The 21,969-nt window shown below is 53.1% G+C and overlaps 1 protein-coding gene across 1 annotated transcript in view; it reads right to left on the bottom strand.

Annotated features, from left to right (window-relative positions):
* The window catches only part of AHRR (aryl hydrocarbon receptor repressor), a 74,580-nt gene that overhangs the window by 29,907 nt on the left and 22,704 nt on the right, over window positions 1-21,969 (bottom strand). Inside the window, exon 4 of the mRNA XM_059916041.1 lies at window positions 11,602-11,693. Coding sequence (XP_059772024.1) covers window positions 11,602-11,693 — 92 coding nt within the window. The remainder of the gene's footprint in view (window positions 1-11,601; window positions 11,694-21,969) is intronic.

The following is a 21,969-nucleotide window of genomic DNA, read 5'->3' as shown; positions in this document are numbered from 1 at the left end:
CCACGCGGAGGAAGTGGAACTGGGGAGGGCCAGGATGCCGGGGCTGTCCTCCCTCCCCGCCGCCACTCCAAGGGCAGGCAGGTACGTGTGGCTGCCCGGCTGGAAGCCCCTCCCCTGAGGCACCTCCTCGTGGCCTTCCAGCCTCCATCTTCTCGTCTCCGAGCCCGGACTCCCCTGTCCTGGGTGCAGAATTTCACAGAGGCGAACACCTGGTCCTTCTCATCGTCTGTGCTGGTCACCCAGCGGGGCCTTTCAGGCTGGAAACTCAGTCCTGGGCTCTGGGAAACCTTCTGGGTTGCTTCCTTGATGATTTCCTCCTCTGTGGTCTTTCTGGAGCTCCAATTATGCAGGTCCCACGGGGCCTGGCAATTTCCCTGACTTCCCGCTGTTATTCTCCGCTGTCTTCACTTACGCGTGGGAGGACTCTGACTCCAGACCCTTCTACGGATTTCTAGGTGTTGCTCTCATGCTTTGAATGTTTGAGTTCTTTTAAGATCTCTGAATGGTCGCTTTTACAGCTACCTGTGTCCCCGTGTCTGAGGGGCTCGAGGGCTGTATGATCTGCCCGTCTGGTCATCTCCGCTTTGCACGTCTGTCTCCTCCAAGCTGACTTTCCTCCTGGATCCTGTGTTTTGCTCCATCAGCCTCTTTCCCGGAGGGCCCAGGATCCCTGTGTGCGCTGGATCTGAGGAGCGGGTTCGGGACGGCCGACAGGAGGCCCGCCACCACAAGCCTGTGCGGCCTCGGGGCCGCGTGTCCTGCAGGGGGAGCCCGGACGTCGCACTTTTGGTCCCTTCTCCATATGAAGTAGCAAATTCACCGGCTCTGAGAACCAAGACGGCAGCACTGGAGGCCCTTACTCTGCTGAGTGCCCAATCCCGATTCCTGCACGTGCTCAGAACCAGAATGTGAGAGTCACGCTCAAGGGGAAGGCGAGAAACAGATGCCACCTCTGAGCCGACACGGACAGCGGAGTGATCAGGGAAGGGATGCAAAGCAGCTAATACGACCCTCCTCCAGGAGATCAAGGTAGTGCTTGGAAATGAACACAACGAAAAAGATGAAAAGTCTCAGAAGAGGAACAGACGCTATACGACCCTCCTCCAGGAGATCAAGGTAGCGCTTGGAAATGAACACAACGAAAAAGATGAAAAGTCTCAGAAGAGGAACAGACGCTATACGACCCTCCTCCAGGAGATCAAGGTAGCGCTTGGAAATGAACACAACGAAAAAGATGAAAAGTCTCAGAAGAGGAACAGGCGCTATACGACCCTCCTCCAGGAGATCAAGGTAGCGCTTGGAAATGAACACAACGAAAAAGATGAAAAGTCTCAGAAGAGGAACAGGCGCTATACGACCCTCCTCCAGGAGATCAAGGTAGCGCTTGGAAATGAACACAACGAAAAAGATGAAAAGTCTCAGAAGAGGAACAGGCGCTATACGACCCTCCTCCAGGAGATCAAGGTAGCGCTTGGAAATGAACACAACGAAAAAGATGAAAAGTCTCAGAAGAGGAACAGACGCTATACGACCCTCCTCCAGGAGATCAAGGTAGCGCTTGGAAATGAACACAACGAAAAAGATGAAAAGTCTCAGAAGAGGAACAGGCGCTATACGACCCTCCTCCAGGAGATCAAGGTAGCGCTTGGAAATGAACACAACGAAAAAGATGAAAAGTCTCAGAAGAGGAACAGGCGCTATACGACCCTCCTCCAGGAGATCAAGGTAGCGCTTGGAAATGAACACAACGAAAAAGATGAAAAGTCTCAGAAGAGGAACAGGCGCTATACGACCCTCCTCCAGGAGATCAAGGTAGCGCTTGGAAATGAACACAACGAAAAAGATGAAAAGTCTCAGAAGAGGAACAGGCGCTATACGACCCTCCTCCAGGAGATCAAGGTAGCGCTTGGAAATGAACACAACGAAAAAGATGAAAAGTCTCAGAAGAGGAACAGACGCTATACGACCCTCCTCCAGGAGATCAAGGTAGCGCTTGGAAATGAACACAACGAAAAAGATGAAAAGTCTCAGAAGAGAAACAGACGCTATACGACCCTCCTCCATGAGATCAAGGTAGCGCTTGGAAATGAACACAACGAAAAAGATGAAAAGTCTCAGAAGAGGAACAGACGCTATACGACCCTCCTCCGTGAGATCAAGGTAGCACTTGGAAATGAACACAACAAGAAAGATGAAAAGTCTCAGAAGAGAAACAGACGCCATAAAAAAAAGAACCAAATGAGAATTTTAGATCTGAGAAATAAAATATATGAAGTAAAATTTTCACTGGATGGACTTAATGGCAGAATGGAGGTGACAGAGAAAAGGGTCAGTAAAGACAGATAATAGGAAGTATCCAGCCTGAGAGAGAAAATATTGGAAAAAAGTGAAGAGAGCCTCAAGGACCCGTGGGACAGTGTGAAAAGGCCTAACACCTGGGCCAGTGGAGTTTCTGAAATAAAAGAGAAAGAGGTTGGGGAAATAAAAATATTTGAAGAGTATGGCTGAAAACCTTCCAAATTTGGTGAAAGACATAAATGTATAGATTCAGAAAGCTCAGCAAACCCTAAACAGGACAATCTAATAAACCCACTCCCAAGCATATCAAAATTAAGCATCAGAAGTCAATAGAGATACTGAAATGGAATACTAATAAATATCACTAAAGTCAAAAAGAAGGCAGAAAAGATGGAAACAAAAAATAGAAAAATTATGAAATGGTAGACTGAAATCCAATAATATCAATGATTACCCTAATATAAATGGCCTCACACACCAATTAAAAAAAGAAGATACTGTCAGACTGGACTTAGAAAAACAAAAAACAAAAAAAGGTCCAAATATGTACTGCCAACAAAAGAAAGATATACATTAAATACAATAATACAAATGGACTAAAAGTAAAAACATGAAGCAAGACATGCCAAGGGAACATTAACTTAAAGAAAGCTGGAGTGGCAATGTTAGCGTTAGACAAAGCAGGCTTCAGAGCGAGGACAATTACCGGGAATAAAGAGGCATTTTATATAATGATAATGATAGAAAGGTCAATTCATGAAGAAAACATAATAATCCTAAGTGCGTTTGCAACATACAACAGAACTCCAAAACACATAGAGCAAAAACTGGTAGAACTTAAAGGAGAAATACAAAATTCCACAATTATACTAGAAGATGTCTTTCAGGTTAAGACTCGACAGAAAATCAACAAGGATATAAAAGCCGTCAACATTATCAACCAGCTTGATGTGACTGATGTTTACAGAACACCTCACCCAAGGGCAGCAGTCTGGTGGGGGCCCCTTCCTGGCTCACAGATAGCCGTGTCCCACGTGGTAGAAGGGGCGGGGGACTCTCTGGGGTCTCTTTTATAAGAACACAGATCCCATTCATGAGGGCTCCACCCTCATGACCAAATCACCTCCCAAAGACCCCACCACCAAACACCATCACACTGGGGGTTAGGTCTCCAATCTAATATGAATTTGCATTATATTAATTTGGGGGGGGGATACAAGTATTTGGTCCATAGCAACAATCAATGAAACCAATAGCTGTGTCTTTGAAAAAGATGAATAAAATGAATACACCTCTAGCCCAACTGACTAAGAAAAAATAAGAGAAGACGCAAATTACCAATGAAATGAGAAAGGAGACATAGTCACAGAACCCACAGACATTAAGAAAGCAACATGGAGCCCATGGTGCTGGACTGCGGAGGCTGGGAGATGGCTGGGAGGCTCTGCGGGGCCTGGGAAGCCACAGTCTGCGGAGGGGAGGGGGCAATGGGAAAAGACTGAGCCCAGGTGCCCCAGGGGCCTTGTAGGGGGAGGGGGCGGCCTCCCGGCCTACCCGACAGCCCTGCGTGGGAGTGGGCTGGTAGGATGAGTAGCCTGGGCTGGTGGTGGGCCCGGCGGGGCCCTGAGGGGCTGCCTGTGTGCTAGCGACCCCTGCTGGGTACATGTGAGCTGGAGGGATAGAGGAAAGAGCTCACCACCCCGAGGCGGGGGGGGGGGGGGGGACGGCGGGGACCCTCCTCTGACTTTTCCTTCTCCTTATGACTTTTGGAACCAAGTTTGTGTTTCACATTCTCACAAAAGGATAGTAAGTGAAATCAACAAAGATAGGAAAGGACCCCCGGAACATCACACTCTCGGAAGACCAGTCACACCCAAACTGAGGGGTTCTCTGCAAGACGACGGGCCAGTGCTCTTTGGGAAGTCAGTGTCACAGAGCCCCAGGGCAGGCCAAGGAACGTTATAGATTAAAGGAGGTGAGAGAGGCAGGACAGCTAAACACGTGACGGGTTTCCTCTTGGCACAAACGGGGCACTGGGACCGTGTGGGAGCTGAGTCGGCTATGGACACAGTCATAACACGGCCTCAGAGCCCTTGGTCCGGCATCTGTGCCCAGGCCGTGGGGGGCATCCTGGTTTAGCAAACGCACCGAGGCCTCTAGGGCTGAAGGGCATCACGCCTGCCACGCACCCTAAATCGGCTCAGAAGAGAAAATGAGTGTGGAGAGAGGGCAAGTGCTAACACGGAAACGTCTGGGAATCTGAAAAATTCTTTGTACCGCTCTGTCAACTGTTTCGTAAGTGTGAAATCACACGGAAATAGTAAAAGAAGAAAGAGGTTTAAAAAAAGCAAAAAAAAAGGGCAACTTGGGAAAACCATGAACAACTTTGTACCCATAAAATCAATAACATAGATGAAACAGACCAACTCTTTGAAAGATACAAACTACTAAAGTTCACACTAGAATAGATAACCTGAATAGACCTGTATCAATTAACAAAACTGAATTCATAGTTTAATCTTCTATGATTAAAACTATGATTTGAATTATTAAACTTCTAAAGAAAACTCCCAGACCAGTTGTTTTCTCTGGTGAATTCTAATAAGCATTTCAGGAGGAAATAATACCAATTCTACACAATCTCTTTCAGAAAAGAAAAGAGAGGGGAACACTCTCAAATAGTTTTATGAAGCCTCCACTAGCATGACACCACAACCAGACAAGAAAAAAACAAAAATGTTTCTCATGAACATAAACACAAAAATCCCCACAAATATTACCAAATTTAATCTAGCAATATATAAATAAGATCTATCCTGGGCATGCAAGGTTGGGTCAGCATTTGAAAATCGATTAATGTAATTCACAATATTAACAGACTCAGGAAGAAAAATCATGATCATCTCAATAGACACAGAAAAAGCATCTGACAAAACTAACCCATTCATAATAAGAGCTCTCAGAAAACAAGGAATAGAGGGAAATTTCTTAATCTGATATAAGGCATCTATAAAAAGCAAAACGAGCAAAAGACTGAAGTTTTCTCCCTAAGGTTAGGGAAAGGCAGAGGTGTTCTCTCTCGCCTCGTCCACTCTACGTTGCACTCGAAGGCCTAGGAGTGCAATAAGGCAGGAAAAATAAAGCACGGAGCTTGAAAAGTAGATAAAAGCTGTCTCTATTCTCGGAAAACATGATGATCTATGTAAAAATTCCCACAGAATCTACAAAAAAGCTCCAAGAATTACTGATGAATTCAGAAGGGTCAAAGACCAAAAAGTCAACCTAGAAAAATAAATTGTATTTCTGTATACCAGTAATGAAAATAGAAATTAAACAACAGCTCCACATACAATAGCAGTACAAATATTAATAGAAAATACTAAGGTATAAATCTAACAATATACACAGGCTCTTTAGGCTGAAAGCTATAAAACGCTGATGAAAGTAATAAAAGACCTAAATTAATGGGAGACACTGTTCATAAATTGGGAGAGTAGTGCTGTCAGGCTGTCAATTCTCCCCAAACTGATCTGCTGCTGTAACACAATCCCAGTCAAAATTCCAGCCAGAATTTCTATAGCTGTCAACAAGCTAATTCTAAAATTTATGTGGAGGGACTTCCCTGGTGGTCCAGTGACTAAGACTCCGTGCTCCCAATGCAGGGGGCCCAGGTTTGATCCCTGGTCAGGGAACTAGACCCCACATGCTGCAACTAAGAGTTCGCATGCCACACTGAAGATCCCGCACGTGGCAACGAAGATGCCGAGTGCCACAACTAAGACCCAGAGCAGCCAAAAAATAAATTAAATAAACATTAAAAAGAATAAATAGGGCTTCCCTGGTGGCGCAGTGGTTAAGAATCCACCTGCCAATGCAGGGGACACGGGTTCGAGCCCTGGTCTGGGAAGATCCCACATGCCGTGGAGCAACTAAGCCCGTGCGCCACAACTACAGAGCCTGCATGCCACAACTACTGAAGCCTGTGCGCCTAGAGCCCGTGCTCCGCAATAAGAGAAGCCATCACAATGAGAAGCCCGCGCACCGCAACAAAGAGTAGCCCCTGCTCTCCACAACTAGAGAAAGCCTGGGTGCAGCAACAAAGACCCAATGCAGCCAAAAATAAATAAATTAATTAAAAAATAATAATAATAAAACAAAATTTATGTGGAGAATTGGGAGATTAGGATTGACATACATACACTACTATGTACAGAATAGATAACTAATGAGAACCTACTGTAGAGCACAGGGAACTCTACTCAGTGCTCTGTGGTGACCTAAATGGGAAGGAAATCTAAAAAAGAGTGGATATATGTATACGTATGACTGATTCACTTTGCTGTACAGCAGAAACTAACACAAACCAACTATACTCCAATAAAAATTAATTAAAAAAATAAAAAATAAAAAAATAAAAGAAATAATACTTGAACTCTCAAAAAAATGAAATAAAATTTATGTGGAAAGAGAGAAACCAGAATAGCCAAAACAATTCTGAAAAAGGACAACAAAAAACGGGCCAATTCACACTGTCTGATTTCAGGACTTATTATAAAGCTATATTAATTAAGACAGTGAGCGACTTATTTGTGAAAGGTCAGACACACAATCTATGCACCAGGACAGAGAGTCCAGAAACAGACACAAAAATGTGGCCAACTGATTTTTTACGAAGGTGTAAAGGCAATTCAGCGGAGAAAGGATCAACTTTCAAATAAATGGTTCTGAAAGAACTGGAATTCATATGCAAAAAAAGTAAATCTTGGGCTTCCCTGGTGACGCAGTGGTTGAGAATCTGCCTGCTAATGCAGGGGACATGGGTTCGAGCCCTGGTCTGGGAAGATCCCACATGCCGCGGAGCAACTGGGCCCGTGAGCCAAAATTACTGAGCCTGCGCGTCTGGAGCCTGTGCTCCGCAACAAGAGAGGCCGCGATAGTGAGAGGCCCGCGCACCGCGATGAAGAGTGGCCCCCGCTCGCCACAACTAGAGAAAGCCCTCGCACAGAAACGAAGACCCAACACAGCCATAAATAAATAAAAAATAAATAAATAAAAAATAAAAATAAAGTAATTCCTTAAAAAAAAAAAAAAAGGTAACATTAAGCCTTCTTTAAAAAAAAAAAAAAAAAAGTAAATCTTGACCTATGCCTCCCACCTTACACCAAGTTAACTAAAAATGGATCACAGACTTCAGTGTAAAACTTAAAACTGAATGTAAGAGTATAAAACACTGGACTCAAACATAAAAGAAAAATCTTTGTAACCTTAGGGTAGGTAAAGAGTTGTTGCATGTGACACCAAAATCATGACCTATTTAAAAAAATGGATAGATTGAACTTAGTCAAAGTTAAATACTTTCACTCTCTGCAAAAGGCCTTGTCAAGAGAATGAAAAGACAAGCCAGGTTGGGAGCAAATACTACAGAAGCTACATACAACAAGGACACTTGTCCAGAACATTTATATGAGCTCTAAACTCAACAAACAACCTGATTTTTTTTTCTTTCTTTTTTTTTTTTTTTAGTGGACAAAGACTTGAACAGACAGTTCACAAGGAGGATCTGTGGGTGGCAAATAGACACATGAAAAGATGCTCAGCACCATTAGTCATGAGGGAAATGCAAACTAAAACCATAGTGAGAGTCCAGCTATCAAAGCTGCTTTGTAATACTGTGCAAACCAGGGACTTGCCGCAGCTGGAGCTCCCGTTCCCTGCTGGCGGGGACGCATCGCCACAGCTACCTTGGAAAGCAGAGTGGCAATTTCTTACAAAGGTAAGCACACACATATGTAGGTATCAGCCAAACAAAAGGAAAACCTATGTTCAGAGAAAAACCTGTGTGTGAATGTTTATCGCAGCTTTACTCATAGTCAGCACATCCTGGAAACAACCCCGATGGCCTCAGCCGTTGGGTGGGCAAGCGCTGTGAGACGCCCACAACATGGGTGATGGACACTCAGGTGGAGGACGTAGCAGCGGAGCCTGGGGGCGGGTGTGGCTGCAAATGGACAGCAGGAGGGAAACCCGGAGGTGGAGGAATTGCTCAGTGTTCTCACCCTACACTCCCCAAAAGAACTCAGTTAGGAAGTGTCCCGCGCAGCACAGGACACCCGAACTCCAGCCAGGGTCAAGTGATCAGAGTGTCTTCCGGCCGGACAGGCCTGAACTCGTGGCTCCTGCGGGCACGTCGTCCCGTCCCCACTGAACTCGACGGCCCTGCAGCCCAGCTTGGACGGAGGGTGAGCCCCGGGCGTGGCGCTGACCACACACCCAAGGTCGGTGCTTCCAGAACCACGTCGGCCCTCCTCCCCCACTCCCACGCCTCCTCCACCCCTCCCAGTGCCTGTACCAAGGTGCTCACTGGCGGCAGCTCTGCTGGGTCCTGGCTTCCCCGGGGGAGCCTCCAAACATGGACCAAGAGACTGGGCGTCCAGTCCCACCCCAACGGGGACGCTGGACAAGCCCCTAACGGTTCCAATTCTTGGTTGTTTCATGTTAAAATCACAGATGTCAGACCACAGTCACTCTTAATGTCTGTGTCAGCTCTAAATCTTATAGGAATTGATGACGATTTATCTTCAAGAGGCTGAAGATTGGAAATAAAACCTAGGATTTTCTTGTTTTTGTTGCTTGGTTGGCTTATCTTGCTCTGTTTGGGAATATTTTTCACTTGCAAATTAGTCTCTAATCCCCAAGTTTGAGAATCACTGCTCTGGCACTGCTGTGAAGGGCCCTCGTCATATAACCGACCCTGATTCCAATCAAAGGGAGCTTCCAGAAACATCCTGTGGCTACAGAGAACGTTGGATATGAAGGCGGCCACTTCAGGAACCGCTGGACCTCATTCTCCAAAATGGAGCAGGCGGGTGGGCACCCTTCTGGCCTGGCCAGGAAGCCCAGTGGGCAGGGTGTGCACCAGGGCAAGCCGTGGTGCCCAGAGCAGATGGGTAGCAGACCCAGACCCCTCAGCCTCAGGACCTCTTCTTGAGAAAGTCCACCCGGCGGGTAGCTCCCCAGACGTCCCCAGGCCAGACACAGGACGCACCGCCTCCCCTGGCCCCAGGCCCCCAGGAGCTTGTGGGGACCTGGGAGTCAGGCCTGGTCATCACATCTTGGGCTTCAGCCTCAGCCAGGACGCAGGGCGGCCGTCCACATCCTGAGGCCCCAGGGAAGACTTAATAGTCCAGGCTTCGAGGCACACCCACGAGCAGAAAGGCCCGAGGCGCCCCCGGCCCGCCCCACCCTCCTCCCGAAGGCAGGACAGCCTTGCGGTGCCACAGCTCTGCACCCGCTGGAGAAGCAGGAAGAGTGTGGCCCTGGGCACAGAGGTGAGGACAGTGCCCTAGCACTAACTGGGAGATCGGACTGTGTGCATTGGCTTCTGTATTTATAGCTCAGAACAAAAGTTTAAAAAAGATTTTATGGCTAAGATGTCATTTTAATTTTGAACATGAATAAGAAAAAGAGCACTGCCAGCTATCTTTTGCCAAGAGTACAATTCAAACTGGCAGGACATTTTCAGCTCCATGTTTACCAGCACCGACAGAAAAAAACAGTTGCGAAGGAAAAATAACAATATTTAAGATTTGCTTCCTAAAAACCTGATGAATAACGAATATGGAAACACTTCCTCTACCGAAAGCATGACATCTCCAAAAGCACGCTGCCCTTAGGCCCACTCTCCGCTCCCGCCGGGCTCCAGGGGTGGGAGGCCCGGGCTCCCCACACAGGAGACTCAAACGTGAACCCCGCTGCCTGCGAGAGCGTCAGGCCTCGCCCGTTCTCATCTCCTTAGAAAGCAAAAGGCCTCTAAGCTCATAGACCCTCAAAGCACATCCAGACCCCTCAGCAGGGGCCGGGAGCTTGGGGGGCCGCGACGGCTGGGCGGGTGGGAGAGCAGAGGGTGGGAGAGCAGAGGGCAGGACGCAGCGCCCGCACGATGAGAAGGTGCGGCGTGAGGAGGGGACGCCAGGGCGAGCGGAGTCCGAGGAGACGCGGGCACAACTGGAGGAGCCGGGCGGCCACTGCTGACCGCAGCCAGAGCCCGGCCTGGCAGCCCATCCTCTCTTCCCGGTCAGCGTTTGACGCTTCTAGTAAAAAGCTGGAGTAACGTGGAGAGAGGCTGCCAGCCTCCGAGGGGCTTGGCTGAGGTGGGACAGAGAGGGCGTCTCGTGGGCTCCCCTTCCTCACGGAGGGGGCCGCGGGGGAAGCGGGGTGCTGCGGCCGCTGCCGTGCTCAGCCGTGTGTCCCCTGTGAGAGGCGCTGGCCCCGGGGCCCGGGGACGTGAACGGGAGCTGACCGCTGTGGTCATTCCCGTCGAGCTGGCGAGGGCGCCAAGCCCAGAGCCACAGGTGCGGGAGGGGCTCCGGCCGACGGAGCAGCCTGGGCTGCAGACCAGCGCCTGGAGGAAGCCGGTGGGCTCCTGCCCGGCGGAGCTTCTCCCAGCGGAAGCGGCACCAATCCTGAGCCACGTCTGCCCCTCATCGGGTCAACCTAACAGACGCACCAAACGTCGGGGGTGCGGAGGGCATCGAGGACGCCGCTGGCCTCCCGTGGGGGCAGAGCTGCCCGCCCAGCAGGGCTCTAGGGCCCGAGGTAGACAGGCAGGGAGACACGTGGGCCCGGCCTCTCCTGGCACGGCCAGGGAGGCGCAGCTCCGGGGTCACCTCGGCGGCCGGTTGAGGGGCAGCGGGCCACGGGCCCCTCTCCCGCAGCACCCACACTGTCCTGTGCAGGGTCGGCCTGCATCCCCCCGGCCCCTTGGAGGAGGGGCAGACCAGGGCCTGAGTCTCTCTAGCGGAGGCCGCGGCACCCTCGCTCTGTGATTTGATCCAACCCAGGAAGCTCCACCTCCTCTTTTCTGGTTTAAGAAACGGACCCACGAGCAACGGGGTCAGGAAAGGCAGTTCAGGACCAGCCGGCGGGGTCTATCTCAGGTGAGAAGGCCAACCCGGTGGGGGGGGGGGGGTGCCCAGCGTGTAGTACCGACAACAGGGCGGCCGGCTCGCCCGCTGGACCTGGGACGCACAATGCACAGTCTTCTGTCCTCACTTTGAGGGGTAAAAAGCCCACTCAATTTTTCATTAGGTTCTCCCGTTGACAAGCAAAACCAGAAAATGCAGAACAGAAAACGATTTTCAGATTTGAAACTCAGGGGCCTCGAGGTCACCGCCTGTGCTGCCCCCAGGGGTTCCTGGAGCCACACCCGCAACCCTTCCTGAGGCTTAACTTCCCAGTGGCTGTAAGCGGTCACAACCGAGGCCCACGGGGACACGGCCGCACGCGACACGGGCGAGGGCTCACCTCCAGCAGCAGCCTTCCCTCCAGCACGGCAGACCCTCCACGCGGGTCCCTGTCTCCTGGTGAGGGGGCACCGGCCGCCGGCTGCTGCAGGGCTGTCGGAGGAGAGCACAGTTAGTGACGGGTCCCCGACGCTTCTCCAACTGCCACCCACCCTCCGCAGGCACGCTGACCTGTGGTCTCCTCGCTGCCCAGACACCCAGGGCGGTGGGCGGGGCAGCTGGGTGGGAGCCGGGTGACATTCGGGGGATCGGGACTTCACGGCTAGGCCGCACCTGAGGACCCCGCCCCACTCTGCTCCCCAGAAACTGCACTCCCCCTCCCCTCCTGCAACCCCCTTAACCCCTCTCCCCACCTCAGGGACTCTCCGGGGGTCCCCAAAGCTCCTCTCTCAAGACCCAAGCGTGGGTAGGTCCCCAAACTGGACACCACTGGTCTGGGTAAGCAATCACCGGCCTGGACCCCCACGTGCCCCTCACCCATCCCTCCCTCCTGCAGCCCCCGCCCCTCACCCAGAGTGGAGCAGCCAATGCCCCCGGCGGGCGGGTGGGCGTCCTCTGCAGGCTCACGCTGCCTCTCCCAACCCCCCCGTCTGGCCTCACGTCCACTTGGGGCGAAAAGCTCAGACAGACAGATGTGCAGGTCAGACAGACAGACGTCATCCACATCCCAGCCCCTGGCGCTTGGTGGGGGACCCCCAACTCCGTGCTCAGCATCATCGGCACCGGGGAATTATGGGGGCTGCTGAGGGCACAGGCATTAAAGGGGGTCCCGGCCGGGAGCGGGCCTGGCGCTGGTGCCTCTGTGGAGGCCGGAGGGCTGTGCCTACCGTTCCCTCATTTAGGGGAAATGCCAATGCCACCAAGGGCCCTGCAGGCGGTCCCTGCCTCGTCTGGTTTTGGGGTAAAATATAACCACAGCATGGGACTCTCCAGCATTTCTCTTTCAAAACCAGCAAGCTGTGCTGAACTTTCCCTCCAGGGCGCATCCGTTCCCCCAGGCGCTGGTCAGAAATGCAGGGTCCCAGGCCCCAGGACAGCAGGCCCCCAACGTGCTCTCCAGGCTGGGCCAGGACCACTGTGGACCGAGACCCCTCACACACACACACACACACACACACACACACAGACACACACATAGACACACACACACACACACACACAGGCAGTGGCCAAGGTGGCCCTTCATTTACACCCCCGACGCCAGGCTCAGGGCATCCACAGGGGCAAAGTGCACGATGCAGAGGCCCTCAGAGAGGCCCCTGGACGGTGCCCCTTGGTGGCCCTGCCATGGCCTTCAGTCTCCGCTGGCCTCTCCGTCCCTCCCTCTCCCAGAAGCTTCGCTTCATCGCCTTCCTCTCCTGCACTAGATAGGACAAGAAACGAACCCATTTCCTCGAGGGAAAGCAGGTGTGTTCCGGGAAACACGACAGGCACACCTGGGTCCCTGGGCAGAGATGCAGACGCCGTGTGCGCCGCAGACGCCCAGGCCTCCCTTCCCAACCGAAAGCCGCCAGCAGCCAAGCTCCCCTCGAGGCTGCTGGTTTTCAAGGCAGTGAGACAGCTCTGAGCAGAGAAGCCAGAGGCGTTAACTAACGTTTAATCCATTTTGTGCTCCACTCTGCTCAGAAAGCTGAGAGGTGAGCGCATGAAACTCATAGAGCTCGGATTAGTCAGGCCCAGGAGGAGCCCACCGAGAGGCGCCATGTCCCCGAGGGAACCTTCTGGCGTCAGAATGCTCCGAGCCTCTGACAGAGGGTCACACAGACCCCGTGCTCTGCTCTCACGGGCTGAGAAAGCTAAAGGAGGGAAACGCCTACCGGACCGGCGGGGGCCCGGGTCCCACTCCCCCACTCCCACCCCGCCCCTCCCCGCAGCCCCCTGACAGCACAAGGCCACGTCTCCCAGCTGGGTGGGCAGAGCCCAAGCGGGCCTGGGCGGACGTGGGGTCACAGCAGCGGGGCTGGGGGGCAGGACCCCGCCTCGGCGCGCCCAGGGGGACCGCCACAGTCCCGACCGCCAAGGCCTGCCCGCCACACACGCCGCTGCAGGGGCCGCCCCGGCTCCAGCCAGCTCCCCGCCCCCGTGCGCGCTGGGCTGGGGGCAAGGGGACGTTGGGACGGGGCTTCCCTGCTCCCCGGGCCTGCGGACGCCGAGCGGGCTGCGCTGCCGCCCACGGCCGGAGGCTGGGGAGCCCCAGGCGGTGACGTCACCGCGGCGGCCGCGGTTCGCCGACCCCAGCCGGGACCCAGCCCCACTCCGCGACGCACAGACAGATGCGCTCGGTCGCCCCCCGACGTGCAGGGGCCACGGCCCGCACGGGGGCAGCCGTGGCGGGGGTGGGCACTCCCCGGAGGCGGGCGGGGGTCCTCTCCTAACCTCCCTCCCCTGCCGCCCCCCCGTGGCGCCCCAGCCTCGCGTGCGCCCCCGCCGGGCACCCGCACTTCCCTCCTCCGCAGCCACATTCCGCGGGGCACGCCCGGCGGGGCCTCCTCGGGCTCCTGTCACGCGATGGAGCGTCAGCGCCGCAGTGACAGCCGCCTGGACCCCGGCCAGGGCCTCGCGTGCGAGCAGGGCCGCCAGCGCGCCCCACCCCCAGGCCTGTGGTGAGACTAGAAGAAACCGAATGTGATTCCGAGGCTGTCCCGGAGGCCCAGCCAGGGTGGGGGGCGCCTTCCCGAAAACTCATCTGAGCCGACAGCCCCGGCCCCCAGGTCAGGAGCGCCCGGAAGTTGACTCAGGGCAGCAAACTCCAGGCCCGCAGGCTGCGGGGGCCAGTCCTCTTCCGGGGGGGGGGGACAGTCCGGAGTGGGGAGCAGCCCGCGGCGGTGGGGAGAGAGAGCCGCTGGGGGAAGAGCCCCGGGGCGGGGGAGCCGCCCGCGCTCCCAGCAGCTCTGCCGTCACCTGGGTCCGGTACTTCGTCCCAGCGTCTCTCTGCGGGGTGCCGCTTCCTCTCCTCTCCCTGCTACCACACGTCTCACCCGAGGGTCTGACCCGGGAGGGAGCCCAGCCCCCGCTGAGCGGGGCCCTGGAGGGGAGGCAGGGCTCTGGGCAGGGGCCTCTGCAGGCGGACCCCGGCCCCATCGCCGGCGCCCTCTCTGCCCGGTCTCCAAGCCCGCCACCACGGCTCGCCCCGCCCCCGCCTGCTCCTGGTCGCCCCTGGCAACAAGTCGGGGAGAAAAGCTGGCAGGGAGCAGGTGTGTGGGGCGGGGGTCCACGGGGAGTTGGTGAAAGTGTGCAGAGAAGGAGTCGCTGTGGCCCCCTAGGCCCCGCGAGGAGGGACGTTTGGGGACGGGGTTGTGGGGAGCAGTGCCCCAAGGCCCGGAGCTCGAGGCGTCCCCTGCGGTCCAGCCAGGGGCGGAAAGGCCTGTCACGTCGAAGGGCCTCGTGCCCCTGGTGAGCCGCTGTCCCCAGAAAGAGGGCCAAGCCACGTGAGACGGGACCCCGGTGGCACCCGCGTCCCCTCAGCCCCACCCTGTGGGCAGCTGGCCCTCCTTCTGCCCAGCCTAGCCTGAGGGGCAGTGGCAGGTGGGAGCGGCCAAGAGCCCTGGTCCGGCGGAAGCCGTCCTCCCGCAGCGCAGAGCCCGGGCCGCCTCTGGTCTGTAGACAGAGCTCAGGGTCTCGAGGCAGAAGAGGAGGCCCAGCCAGGGCCGCCCCTCCCGGAGATGAACGGGCTCCCAGGGGCTCGCGCAGCCCAGCCTGGACCCTGAGACCAGCCTGGACCCGCTGCTCCGCCTGGAGCCCTGGCTCCCTCCCCCACTCAGGCCCGAGCTCAGCCGCACTTGAGGTTCTCACTGCCCGGTCCAGGCTGTCCACCAACTGGCTGTAGAATCATCCGGAACCAGCCTTCCTCTCACTTCCTTGATTTCTTGCATACCTGAAAAGGCTCATTTGGAACAGAGAGAACGTGAGGGATCGTCGTGGAGACAGTGGACGTCCCCGTGAATATGCTGCACACACAGCCGTAGGGGGAGGGTGAGAATGGAAAGGCCACTGCCCTTTGGGGCTCAGACTGGGGCTGACTGCACCCCTCCGGCCCCGCCCGGTACCCCGCTTCCTTCCGCGTCCTTCCCACAGAGGAGACTCGGGGCAGTTACCACCCTGGGCCGAGCCCTGGGCCATGGACACCCCGCCCCCACCAGCAGCTTCTCAGGGGTCCTGTGCCTGGGTCTGGCACCTGAGGGGTGCCAAGTGCTCCCGGCGGAGGAAAAACCAGAAGACGCCCCATCTCTGCCCCTAGATGGTGCGTGACGCCCAGAAGCCACTTTGATCCCAGCCAGCTCCTCAGGGGACAGGACAGCTGAGCCCAGACTGTGGGGCACACTGAATTTGGGACGTGTAGGGCTGTCCCGGGATTGGGGTACAGGACTTCTGCCACCCGGGGTGATTGAGAGAGAAGCTGGGGACACCACAGGAAGCTGGGCTGAACCCCCGATTCTGACCAGCTGCAGCTCCTGGGGTGGACAGGTCCACGTCCACAGCCCAGCCCCTGCTTTGAACGAACACATGCCTGGTGAAACCTGGCATCATCTCAGCATCGAGGGAGCACCCGAGGCTCTGCACTGTGCTCTGCGCAGGACACATGGCCTTGGCACCTGCGTCGTTTCCCCTCCAGCCCTGGTCCCGCAGCACGCTGGCCCCCAGGCCCTCGAGTTCAGGGCTGACATCCACGCTTGTCCGCGTGTCCCTCTGGAGGCAGCTGGCATGACCACGGCTCTGCCCTGCTCTCCCCCACGCTGTGCCCAGAGGGCAGGGTGGAGGGAAACAGCGAGCTTGCAGCTCCCGGGACCCCAAGGAGCAGGCATGCCTCCCACTTCTGACCACTTCCAGCCCAGACCCCCTCAAAGGCCTGCTTAGCAGAGGAGCTGGGGCTCAGAGCAGGTGTCCTGGGAGCCTCAGCGCTCCCTTAAGACGGGCATGGGCTGTCGTGAGGATCCAGCAAGGACACACACCTGAGGAGCTCTGAGCGGCGTGGGGCAGCGGGTGCCCCGTAAATGTCCTGATGTTCTGCGTCCACATCTTGTTGCCACCAACTCAGCGCCAACCTCCACGAGGCCTGTGGATGGATGCCTGTGTCCCCAGATTCCTGGCCCCCCAGGGTGATGGTGTTAGGAGGGGCCTTTGGGTCGCAAGGGTGGAGCCCCACGAATGGGATTAGTGTCCTCATAAGAGACCCCAGGGAGCTCCCTCACCCCTTCCGCCACGTGGGGACAACCCAGAAGCGGTCCTCACCAGAGCCCGACCATGGGGCACCTGACCTCGGACCTCCAGCCTCCAGGACTGTGAGAAGTAAAGGTCTGTGTATTTGTCACAGCAGCCGAGCTGAGTAACCGGCGGGGCAAGTCCCTGGCGGCCGTCCCCTTCGTACGGCTGAGACCAGGCCCGGGGGCTGGGCGCGCAGGACCTTCTGGCGGGCTCCCCTGTCACCGCCTGCGGGGCCCGGCACGCCCTCCTGTGAGTCAGAGGTCCAGGACGTGGGGGACCGACCGCCTTCACAGGCCGGGCTGTTAGCCGGCTCCACTCACCACTGCTCCCACCGCCAGGCCCCACTCTGGGTGACCCTGGCGACAAGTCTCGGGGCCCAGAGGCCACGTGAGTCCAGGAGTCGACGGGAACCCTGAAGGGCCCCGGCTCACCTCTCCTGACACCCGCTCTTCTCCGTGATGCGTGGGCGTGCGGGGGGCTCCGTGCGGTGCAATGCACCTGCCGGGGGAGACCGGTGACCAGGCCTGGTGTCCGGGACGGGGCCAGACGGAGGGCGCGGAGCTCCCCGCCGCACTGTGCCTTCAGACCCCGCTGCAATCCTGGCCTCAAATTAATGGACCACTTAAGTTTTCAGACATTCAAACTCTCCTCCCTTCACTTTTCAAGAACTAAACGATAAACTCCTTGTTTTGCCTTTGGAAGATGAACATGAATCATACAGGCTGGAAGAAAGTGCTGTCTGCAGAGGACACTGCTGACTCTCAGTCTCCTTCTGGACAGGTTTTCTGCACCTGGGCTGCCAGGAACGGACTTGCTCGCCGAGTTCTGTGCTCTCGCATCCAGGTGTCCGCCCACCCAGCACGGGGAAGGTGGCAGGAAGCACTTGGGAAGAAAACAGCAGGAGCCAGAGGCGCTCTTACCTAACCACGGCGGGAGGCGGGTTGGGAAGGGGGCGCCAGCAGGCGGTACGGGCAGGGGTGCCTGTCCTTCCAAACCCCACAGTTAGGCTGCGGGAGAGGAGGGATTCAAACTGCCAGTCAAAGCCCCAAGTTCAGTTAGGCGAGAAGAAACTTCAGGAGTGTGAATAAACGTGCTCATTTCACGCAGAGCCGTATTTAGAAAACAGAAGAGTCCACCCCAGGATTATACTGCATCAGCTTGTGGATTTTCCTATGGCCGGGTCAGTCGCTTGCCCACAGTCATTCATTTCTCCAGCCCCCGCCTGGGGACACAGGCGAGCACTGAGGGTCCCAGTGTGGCTGGAGGAGGCCTCCAGAGGGGGTGACTCTGAGCAAGGCCTAGAGGAGAGAGACCAGGGGGCCGGGCTGTGAGGAGGCCGCAGGTGAGCTGGGTCAGCAGCCCCCAGGATCCCCTCCCCACCCTCGAGACACTTGTCCCCACAGGCTGCTCCCCACCTGCTCACCCACTAATCTTAGCGTCCATTGATGTTTCTGGCCTGAATTATTCCTGCAGTGGTTACCAACTGGGGATTTTATAATTCACCTCTTCTCTCTACAGTCATCCATCTAGAATGGATGTATTGTTAGGAAGAACTTTCTCTTAGTATTTATTTGTTCATTCACTTATTTATATCAGTGTGGATTTATGGAATCCCATTTTATTCGCTGGATTATAATCCATCACCATCCTTATTCATCTTAACACTGAAACTGTCCCAGACCCGGCCAGGGGAGCCCCTTCAGGATGACTTGCGTCCCAGGGCATGTCTCCTCACGCTCTGAGCATGGCCTGCTGTCCAGCACGGACATTCTAAGCTCATCTTGTCCTTTCTCTGCTCCAACTCTAGACGGAGGCCAGAAAGCCTCCTTTTAATGGTGAACCATGTCTGGAAACCGAGATCTGAATGTAAGTTGTGCTCCCTGCTACTGGTGTGGCCCTTTCAGCAGACAGAGCTAGAACACACACACACACACACACACACACACTTATATGTGTGTGTGCATGTGAGTTCACACCAATACCTCCAGTTCCAATTCTACACCACAGGATTCAGTACAGAGTGGACTTATTTTTCCTTTAATATTTGATAGAAATTGCTTTAATTCTATCTGGGCCTAGATTTTCTCTGTGGGAAGATTTTAACCACTGCTTCAAATGGTCATGTGACTATTCAGGTTTTCTATTTCTTCTTGAGTCAATTTTAATAAGCTATATTTCTAGGCATTTATTATGTTTTCAAATTTATTGGCATAAATTTGTTCATGATAACCTCAACCCATCTTTTAAATATCTGCAGCATCTATAATTGTGTTCCTTTTACATTCCTCATACTATTTGCTATTTTTCCTGGATCAGTCTCACCAGATGTTTGTGTTTTTTTCATTTTAAAGGAACTCTATTGTATGTTTCCTTTCTATTTCACTAATATCTTCCCCTTTACTTTTTCCTTTCTTTGACTCTCCTTTTGTTTATTTTACTTTTCTTTATCAAAACTACAAAACTGGGGCTTCCCTGGTGGCACAGTGGTAGAGAATCTGCCTGCCAATGCAGGGGACACGGGTTCGAGCCCTGGTCTGGGAAGATCCCACATGCCGCGGAGCAACTAGGCCCGTGATCCACAACTACTGAGCCTGCGTGTCTGGAGCCTGTGCTCTGCAACAAGAGAGGCCACGATAGTGAGAGGCCCACGCACCGCGATGAAGAGTGGCCCCCACTTGCCACAACTAGAGAAAGCCCTCGCACAGAAACAAAGACCGAACACAGCTAAAAATAAATTAATTAATTAATTTTTAAAAATTGTCTAAAAAAAACCTGCAAAACTGAATGCTTAGCTCATTAATTTCAGCCCTCCTTCTTTTACATATAAACACTCAAGGTTATTTATTTATAAGAATTACATTAGCTGCATCCCACGCATTTTGATTTATAAATATTTTCTCAGTTCCATCAAGCTTTCTTCTTTGATCTATTTTATTTATAAATATGTTTATTTCCAAATATATCAGGGTTTTCAAGTCATCTTTTTTATGGATTTCCAGCTTAACTGCCTTAAGGGCTCACCATGCATTCTTCATGATTTTGTCTTTTGAAATTTATTGTGACTTGCTTTATTGACCAATACGTTTTCAATATATTTACAAGTTCCATGTAGGTTTGAAAAGATGTGGGTTCTGAGTTTCAGAGTATAGTGTTATGTAATGTCCATGAGATTAACCCTTTTTTGCATTGTTCAAATCTTCTATAATCATTACTGATTTTTATTTATTTGCTCTGTTAAGTACTGAGAGAACTATCTAAAATCTTTCTCTCTGATGATGAATTCATGTATTTTTCCTTGTAGTTCTATCAATATGTTTTATATTTTTGAGATTATGTTATTAAAGTTACACAAATTTAAAATAATTTTATTTGCTTGATGAAATAAAATGTTTAATCATTACTAAATGATTATTAAATGATACTCTCTCATGATCTCCAGTAGTGTTTTTCGTCCCCAAATCAATTTTTTGATATTAATATAACTTCATCAGATTTATTTCAGTTCATTTCAGTTTCCAATACATCTTTTTCCATCCTTTTACTTTCACCCTTTCTGTGCCTTTTGTAAACAGATATAGTAAATCACTTTAATAATCCTTATCTGTTAGTTGGCATGTTTAGTCCAGTTACATTTATTGTAACTAGTGACACATTTGGAATTTTATGCTTTCTATTTGTTCCACTCTTTCACATTTCTTTTTTCTCCCTTCTTGGCTTTTTTCTTTTGACTGTTTATATTTTCTCATTCCACTTTTCTCTCTCCATTAGTTTGAAAATTATACCTTTCTGTTATCTTGATGGTTATCCTGGAGATTTTATTATGAATTAGTTAATCAACCTCCAAAGTTAATTAATACAAGAACTGTTGAAACCTTTAACTCAAATCTCCCGCTCCAAATTTATATGCTATCACGGCTAGGGATTTATTTCTCTCTTTTTTTGTTCTTACAATACACCATTACTACTATTTTATACATCAGTGTTTGCTTTGATTGATACATATAGTCACCACCTTCTTATCCATTCCTTCTCGAAGCCCAAACCTTCCTTTCCTTCTGCATGAAGTGCATCCTTTAAATTTTTTTTTTAATACGTTCTCTTTGGGTTCTCAGCTGCACTTAGTTTTTGATCTCTTTGAGTATTCCTTAATTTCCTGCTGGCTGATCAATATATTTTTAAAGGTTTCAGATATTTTATCTTAAATTTTGGATGTTATCTGCAGGACAGCTGATTGGTTACTTGCCACTGTATCTGCTGGAAATGGAAGAGGCTGTATGTCTGGTGGCAGATCTTCTCCACTCGACTCTAAATTCTAGGAGGCGGGGACCGTGGCAGCTGTTCTGTTTACTTGCATTATGACTGGTTTTTAATGTGAAACTTTTCAGTCTGAATTTGGGCCAAGGCCCCGCAACTATACATGTGCCAACTATACCTGGGTCCCAAAGTGAGATCCCAGGTGACCTCGGCAAGGCTGCAAAGATGTCAGAGGTGAGAGATGTTTGAAGCTGGGAGATGGGCCTCCTTGGAGGGCTGTGCTGTTCATCCCACACCCCCACCTGCACCAGGAGATGGGTGGGGGCTCTCTCCTCGCCTGATGCCCAGTGAGAGGGGCTTCATGATGGCCCTGTGAGGGCCTGCCACGTGCCTCCAGGGGCTAGTGGGGCTGGAGTCTCTCTACACTCAAGAAATCCAAAGGAGGTTGGACTGAAAGTGAGAAGTACCACGTGCCCACCAGCAGGTCAAAGATGTACGTTTCCTGGGGAGCAGGTGGGGCCACAATGTCCAAGCACTGGCCTAGGGTGTCTCAGCTCCTCCCAGGAGGGTGCCTGGAGACAAGAGAAGAGACTTCAGACCATCTGACACCCAGGCTAAGGAAGGAAACACAAAGAACAAGCTGGAGAGGATGGGTCACCCATGTTGGCCATCGAGGCAAACAGACCCCCAGGTACATGGTCCTCAGAAGCCAAGAAAACACCAAGACCACCCAGCCTTGTGTGCCAGCTCAGGGCAGTGCCGGTCAGGCAGGAGCTCTCCCAATCCCAATCTTCACCTCTTCTTCCTGCTGCTACTCCAACCTGAAAGGGCCAGAAACCATGGCTCCCAGTGAGGCAGGACCTCAGGGAGGAGCTGCTGAGCTCACCGCCAGGCGCCCCCTACCCCTGCCTGC

This window comes from Balaenoptera ricei, chromosome 3 (assembly GCF_028023285.1).
Source record: "Balaenoptera ricei isolate mBalRic1 chromosome 3, mBalRic1.hap2, whole genome shotgun sequence".
Classification (NCBI taxonomy): Eukaryota; Metazoa; Chordata; class Mammalia; order Artiodactyla; family Balaenopteridae; genus Balaenoptera; species Balaenoptera ricei.
This window is presented reverse-complemented; position numbering and strand designations above follow the sequence as displayed.